The sequence below is a fragment of the Vicia villosa genome, linkage group LG6 (assembly GCF_029867415.1).
Source record: "Vicia villosa cultivar HV-30 ecotype Madison, WI linkage group LG6, Vvil1.0, whole genome shotgun sequence".
NCBI classification, from domain to species: Eukaryota; Viridiplantae; Streptophyta; class Magnoliopsida; order Fabales; family Fabaceae; genus Vicia; species Vicia villosa.
This window is the reverse complement of record NC_081185.1, coordinates 1,190,990-1,199,285: the sequence shown is the minus strand read 5'-3', so window position 1 is coordinate 1,199,285 and position 8,296 is coordinate 1,190,990. Positions and strand designations below refer to the sequence as shown.

Below are 8,296 nucleotides of genomic sequence, written 5' to 3'. Positions count from 1 at the left end.
TCGTCAGAGGTGCTTAAGGAAGTAGCTGCAAGACGTCGGTGTTAGTTTTGTTCAGATGATTTTGGAAGATTAGTGAATTACGGAATCATATTACTTCTGGTCATATGAGTACAAGTTGGAAAAGAACATTATTAATGTTGGTAATGATGGTTTATACTCCATTATGGTTGTCGGCTATCTATTGACAAATTGAGGACTTGATCACCCTTAATCTCTTGTTGATAGTAGACGAAATCGTGATTGAATGGTATAGACGTGTCTTGCTAGCTTGATAGTGCATAAAGGGATGAATGTTACGTTGTGAAGATAGTTGTTCTCTAGTTGGTGGGAATTAACGCAAAAGTATCCATGAATAGTTGAGAAGTAATGAACAGGTCAGAGAAGCTGGTTTATAGGCGAGATAGCATCGCAAAGTGAAGGATTGAGAATGTCGAGTGAGCATCGATTTTATGATGGATGTTTAAAGAAGTCTAAACTAGATTAAGAGTTATGAACCATACAATTGATAGAAAGATTTAATGTGGACGGTGACTTAAGATGGATTATCAGAGTTGCGCAACGGATGTGTAATGTGGCACAGTTGTCATGCATGTGTGTTTGTTAGAGGTGGAAAATCAAGTATCAGAAGCCTAGAAGAATGGTATGTCTTGATCTACATGTTTGAGTTGGTGGCTGTTGAGGTAAGGACGACGTGCCAGAATATGGTATTTTCTCGTGAATACTTGCCGAGTTTATAAGGATGATATAAGAGATGTTAGTTGATGGTGGAGTTGAGTGTATTCGTCGAGTAATCTTGTTAAGTTGATGCTATAGTAATTTGGTTTCTGTTGTCGTTATATTGTTGTTGGACTCTGTAAGTAAGAAGTGATATTATGTACTATGACTGAGTTGAGTATGCTGGCTACGTTGATATCACTCTAGGAGTGACACAACAAGGAGGAGAGAGAGTTGTTGGTGTTTGTTTAAGATTGGCATGTATTATTATGAGAAAGGAAGTAAATATGTGTTCTGGTGTTGAGAATGTTGTTAATACGATGATAGTGTGGAGTTGAACACCCAAGTATATGAGGATTATGATTGTTACTACCTTAAGGATCATATGTCAAGGTATTGTTGAGCAGTGATGACTATGTTGCTAAGTTAATGAAGTAAGATTGTATCTCCACATTTAAGCGTGTTATGGTTGTTGCTACCTTAAGTGTTGGTAAGTCGGTAGGTTCCTGAAGTGGTCGGTAAGTTGTTGACGAGTATGTCGTAGAGATGTCGAATAATTGACGCTGGATTTAAGTCAGGTTGAGTTATTTTGGTAGTCGAAGTGTTGTCTAACGCAATGGAGAATTGGAGACTTGGAAGCGAAGTTGAGGACGGTTATATCGGATGGATTTTCGAGGACGAAAATATTCTAAGTGGGGGAGAGTTGTAACGCCCCGAATTTAATTAATTATTTAATTAAATTGATCGAGGATTTATTCATTGGAATTAGTTGGAGTCGAGGTTTATCGGTATTATTCTAAAGGCGTAATTTGGATTAATATGTTATTTTGAGCAGTTAAGTTGTGGTCGGATTAGTCAGAGAAGTACAATTGCGAGTTGGTATTAATTAAGTTAAGGAGCAATTGTAGTTGGGGAATATTATTGGGAATAATATTCGTTATGTTATGTGATTATTCAATTACGTGTATTATTCAGATTAATTGAGGGATTAAAGAGATGTTATGAATTGGGCCTAAGTGGAAAGAATATAACACAATGGGTTATGGGTTAAGCCCATTAGTGAGAAAAGATAGTAAGAGTTAGGGTTTTAGAGATTAAACCTCACAACTCATTTTGTGGAAAAGAAGAGAAAGAAGAGAAAGAAGATAAAGAAGAGAAAGAAGAGAAAGAAGAGAGGAAGAGAAGAAAGTTATGGCATGAAGAGAGGGATGACTCCATCGAAGATGAGGCTTTTGCTAAGGTAAGGGTGGGGTTCTTACTCTCTAAGGGTTGGCATGATGATGTTTATGGTGGGATAGATTGTATGTTATTCTCCATGGATGTGTGAGTTTGAAATTGTTAAGGTTTATGATAGAATCCATAAAATTGTGTCATTAATCATGTTGTTGATGTTTGTGTGTGAGCCCATGATTAGAAATAAGTTTAGGAACCTTACATGTGTGCTAAATTTGCTTTCAAATGATGTATGGATGGAGTATGGGTTAATGGGTGTTGTAGGAGGGGATTAGGGAAGAAAAATGGTGAAATATGAGTTTTCACGCATCTTAGGCCGACCTATGCAGAACCTGAGTCGACCGAACAGTACAGAAAGCCAAAAATCTATTTTTCCTTCAGTTAGGTCGACCTAGAGGAGTTTTGAGTCGACCTAACTGAGCTTGCGTCGACCTAGAGGAGTTTTGAGTCGACCTAACTGAGCTTGCGTTTGTAAAGACCATAACTTTTGATCCGTAACTCCGTTTTAGGCGCCGTTCGAAGCGTTGGAAAGCTAACGCAATGAACTATACCATGATGCAATAAAATGATCCATATGATATAGTTTCCTTTTATGTTTATTAGGATTAAGTGGTGAACTATGTTGTGTTAATATATGAAGTATGCTCTTTGCGATGAATTGACATAACTATGTTGTAGTATAACTTGATGTATGTTTTCTTATGATGATACAATGTTATTGAGATGATGATATGTACCTTCCTTATGCTGAGATAATGATGTATGTGATGATATGCATAATGATAAAGATGTTGTATGCTATATGCGATTAATTGTGTGAATTTGATATGTATGAGTCGACAATGATGCCATGTGATGAATTAACAATGTATATGAAGTTGAATATAACGTATTATGATGATTACTTGAATTAAGGAATATGATGCACGTGTTGATGTTGTTGGCAATATGATGAATTGTTGATGTTTGTTATAATATGATGAATTTGTGGTTGTTGTTAACATGATGAATTTGTTGTCGTTGTCGCTAGTATGTGGAAATTGTTGTTGTTGTCGTAGACCCTATGGTCACTAATGATAATTTGTATTATGTTGATAAGAAGGAAGTTGAATAGATGTTGTATGCCGATATGATGTGATGATGTGATTGAGATGTGGTAAATTACTATTATACGGTTATTGCCATAGAACCTTGGCATTGAGTTGATGTTGTTTAGTTGATGTGGTTATGTTGTTTAAGTTGATTATGTCGTTCAAGTTGATTATGTCGTTTAAGTTGATTAAGTGGTTTAAGTTGTGTTTGTGGATGTGCATCATTTGAGTCGCATCCATTGCATTGTTTGAGACGGCCCTTGTGGCAAATGTTTGAGACGGCCCTTGTGGCAAATGTTTGAGACGGCCCTTGTGGCAAATGTTTAAGACGGCCCAATGGAAAACTGTTTGAGACGGGAGTTTTACTCCAATGGTACCACATGCATATGCATAAGTTTGAGTCACATTCGAGTCGCATTTGAATTGCATTTGAATTGTGTTTGGACTGTTGAGATGACGAGGTGTTTGTTGTGACGTGATAATGATATGTTTGTTGTGATGTATTTGATATCATACTTGTATATTTGAATATGCGATTAATGACATCGTTTCCGTTTTCGAAAGTTGTATTATATTGATAAGTTGTTTTGCGATGAAAATATGTTGTGAGATGTTATGTGATGTGAAGTGGTGAAATTATGTATGATCTATATCTCCTATATTATTTATCATGCATTCCTTTATATTGTAAGATATCTCACCCCTTTGCTGATATTTCCCCTACCATGGGAAATGGGCAGGTACTCAAGATTAGTCATGAATGTTTGAGGTTATTCATGTGAAGTCTTTATGTTGCTTTATGGCAAGTCGAGTTGGTGTCCATTGCTCTGATACGTAGCACTCGGGGGGATTAGTAGTTATTACTTGATTGTTGTATTCTATGACGATATTTGTGTTGAGTTGAATTGAAAGATGTCTATGAGTTGAAATTGGAAGTTATTGGATAAAGTTTTGTTTCTGAATGCTATGTATCTTTGTTGATTACAATATGAGTATGTTTGTTTGTTTAAGTCGAATTGTGACATCCCATCTTTGCTGAATATTTTTAAATGCACTCTGATTTCCGGTTATATTTGCGGGGTAGATTTGGGGTGTTACAATTAATGTCCCATCAAAACATTTCCACTAAAGACACGCATGATAAGCCCTTGTTCTACGAGTAGAAACAAAGGTTTGGGGAAAAACTATTTGGGCCACTCGCAAGATCCACAATGACTAGTATACAATAACAAGCATCACATGAAAATAAGTGTAGAACAAATGAGACCTCACCCAATCGGTTACACATGATTACAACCTCTAATACATTTTCCATCGTCAGATCTAGTCAGACGACAACCTCTACGAGGCATCGGATCTCACGAAAACTATTTTAACCGCTCATATTAAACACATTCCATTTCAAGGATTCTCTAATTCACACTCCCAAACTACTTTCACACTCCCAAACTACTTTCACACTCATTCACCGGCTTGAGCATTAGAGTGCTAAACTTGCATGTTCACCTTCGCTTCATTGTACTGCAATTTCACTATGCCGCACCATAATTTTGTTGCATTCGATATGTAATTACTTTTAATTTCAGATTGGAACAACAACTTATGATTTTGAATAATAAGTGTCTGATTTTATTAATGTAAGAAAATGTGGTTTTTTATTTTACATTTAATTTAAATGGCATGCAAATGTCTTCAAAAACTTGTGTTCCAACTCGTGTGAAAGAACTCGACTCCTTTAAAGCATATGATCTTAATTTGTGTACAAATGGTTTGATGTTAATTTGATACCTAATCACATGATCTTTTTGGAATGTTAGGAACAATCAAAACTTCAATAATAATAACAAAATAAAGGTGCCATAGTGGCAATGAAAAGTGTATATATATCCATCTCAAAAATAATTCAATTCATACAAAAACAAAAACAAAAAACATGATATGAAAACAAATATAAAGAATATATCTATAAATCTTCTAATACTCTGAATCCTCTTTTGAATGTAGAATCACTTCTCTTTTAATTTCTTAGTTATTGCAAATGCTGCTCCCACCACAGCCACAACTATGCCTGAAATTATAATTGCTGATTTTAATTTATCCAAGCATGCTTTCTTTTCACTCTCCTTTTGCATCTCTCTCAATGCATCTTCCTCCTTCAATTATAAAAAAGTGAAGTAATTATATATAGTTACATGCGTTGTATCGATTGTCTAGACACACATTAAATCTAAAATATCAGTGTTACGTAGAAAAAAACAATGGAAATATTTAAGTACCTTCATTTCCTTGGTGGCCGCAACCTCGGAGGATATAGGATCAACTTGAACCTCTCTATTTTTTCCAGGATTCAATTCTCCCGCAAGATCGGCAGATGGAAACGTTTCGTCGGAATTTTGTTGTGGACTTGCCATATTTTCTTCTAGCTTATACTCTAATGTTGTTATGGAATAAATGTAGGAGAGAAAAGAGAAGACAAATTAAGAAATAATAACTCAAGACATTATCAAGAAATCAATGCCTTAAAAAGGTTGTTCCGAATTATGAGGTTGTTATAGCATTCTTGTTCTCAAATTTACCGATATACTTGTTCAAACATGCCTTAGCTTTAGGCAACAATTGTCTTTACAAATCAACACAAAAATAAAACATGGTACTAAAATAGAATGCTTTCTTATCTTACAAGTGGCAAATATATTACTCACATCATCTCACAATCACTTACTAATTTCCTTATTTCATATTAATAAAAGAGATATTTTCACACAAAATTTACATAATTTTTTATAAAGGGTATTCAAATCCATTACAAAAATGATCTCAACCACTTGGAAGACAATATAAAGGATTAAACACCAAACAATAAAGTTAAAATAATATTTTTTATAAGTAAAATGAATGAATTAAAATCGAGCATTGGAAGTACGTAACCCGAACAAAGAGAAACACCTAGAACACCAAATGAAATCCACAAACAAAAAATTAGAAAAATCAAGATGGTGGATTGGCATTCAAACAACAAATATATACTTATTGCGCTACAATAGAACATTTATACTCTAACGTGGATAATCCTCTATGTGAAAGTAAAAAATCATTGATTTTTTAGATCAAAGAAATAAATCCACCATAATCAAATAAGGGTACAAGAGAGTTTCAAAATGATTCACAAAGTAGTGCTATCAATAGAAAAATCACAAAGTGAATTAGCTTACAAATAAGAAACAAGAAGTTGAAAAAATATCCAAATCTGCAGCTTCAGTGCAAAGCAATTATCTCTTTGCTCAAACTTCTCTTCGAAGATCCCAACTTAAATTCTATTCTTCAGACGGACAAATGTCAAACATAATATATGGGACAATATGTACAACTTACTTATAAAAGTGTCATAGAAACTAGATGATAAATTAAAAGAAATAAAGAACATAAATAATTGGTAACCCAGTTTAGTACAACATCACCTAGGTCTAGGGGACTTCCAACCCAAGAAAGGAAACCCACTCTCAATAGTATTAGTACAAATAATCTTAGATGAACAAACTTTGTGCAACGTCTCTCTTCATAATACTACCCGTGTCTTTCTATTTAGGACTCCTTATAGAATGACTCAACTCCCAATAGTCAGAAGGGAAAATGAGCTTACTGTGAACTCTCTCAATTCAAGGCCACTTTCCTAATACTACCCGTGAAGATTAGTTTAGGCTCCCCTTGAATAAGAGACCCCTCTCATTTTCACTCAAACACTCTTTCATTTTTGGACATTTACAATATGATAAAAAAGATTAAACAACGAAATAAACATAAATACCGTATTCTCAAGATTATAGAATTATTATCTAGGAACAAAGTATTACACCAAAAACTAAAAGACAAGACTCAACTAAAACTCTCTTATATAATAGATTTTTCTCTCGTATTCTGAGTCTTTACAAAGAAGATTGCCTCCTTATATAGCAGCATAAAGTTCAACTCCAAATCCTTGTAGAATCTTCATATTGACTATGGCAAATCTTCTAAAGGAACTTGAGATCAATCTTCAATAATGATGACTTCCAATATTTATTGATCTCTTTGAATAAATATAAATCTCTTGATTATTTTTGTTATATTTGATTCAGATCACATCCTCCAAAAAGTCATATAATCAATCAATTCTTTATTTGGAAGATCGAGATCCTTAATTTTGATACAAATCGTGAACAATTAAATAACTCACATGCGATCTTGATAAAATATGAACCTTTTCAAATCCAAACTCAAGTTATCCCACTTATATCAATTTAACATAACAAGAACAAAATCATAAGGACAAGATATACTTAAATTTATCTTATTCATCAAGTAACAGACCGAAACAGATGTCTCAAAGATCGTGGAACATTTGACTCGACATCTGTCCATATAACATAATTCTAATTTTAAAAAAATCAAATAAAACCTTTATTTGATATAAATCACAATTTCAACTTCTTAAGTAAAGGATTCAAAATAAATGTCTTACAAAAACTGAACCACACTTTAAATCATGTAAATCCAAATCTTGTAATTAAAAGCAAATTCAATATGATCTTCTTCATGGAATATAATTCTTTAATCAATATCTTTACATATCGATTTCAAAACAATCTTGGATATGAAAAATCTGAATCAAATCTTCATTCAAATCATATTCAAATAAATTTGTTCTTTAATGCAAATACAATCCAATCAATCTCCAAATCCAATTTTTTTTAATTAAACCATATCCAATAAAATCTTCGTCAACCTTAATGGTTTATATTTTAATAAAAGAAATTTCCAAATTGATTTGGATGAACAGACTTATTCCAAAGGTAAACTTTTCATATTAATAGAATTAAAACAAGTTTTCTAACTAAATGTTGAAGTGAATTTTAGCAGTACGAGCGCCAAGATGTCCCACAACATATTCATGACATCTTACTCTACAAGTTGCTTACAACCACATTTTTCTGTTAAGTGTAACACCCGAATTTTAGTTATTTCTTTTTAATTGAATTTATATTTATTGTATTTTATTGATATACACAATTTATTATATAATTTCTAGAGGACAGAGATTTAATTATAATTATTTTTAATTATTTAATTAAATTAATATTAGAAATATTATAAAATTAGAGATATTTTAGACTTGAGAAAAAATATAATTTTTATCAAAATTAGGGAGCAATGGGTGAATTGAGTAAGATTTGAGGGTCTGGTGAGATTTAATGAAATAATTGAATTAGAGTAATATTTAA

At 33.0% G+C, this 8,296-nt stretch overlaps 1 protein-coding gene across 1 annotated transcript; it reads right to left on the bottom strand.

Moving 5' to 3' along the window:
* Positions 1 to 4,926: 4,926 nt before the first annotated feature.
* Positions 4,927 to 5,521, bottom strand: LOC131611107 (uncharacterized). Its single transcript, XM_058883225.1, has 2 exons — positions 5,315 to 5,521; positions 4,927 to 5,191 (listed from the first exon to the last, which is right to left on the bottom strand). Exons 1-2 carry the CDS (start codon positions 5,447 to 5,449, stop codon positions 5,045 to 5,047), a joined length of 282 nt encoding a protein of 93 aa, XP_058739208.1. The 5' UTR covers positions 5,450 to 5,521; the 3' UTR covers positions 4,927 to 5,044.
* Between the last annotated feature and the right edge of the window lie 2,775 nt (positions 5,522 to 8,296).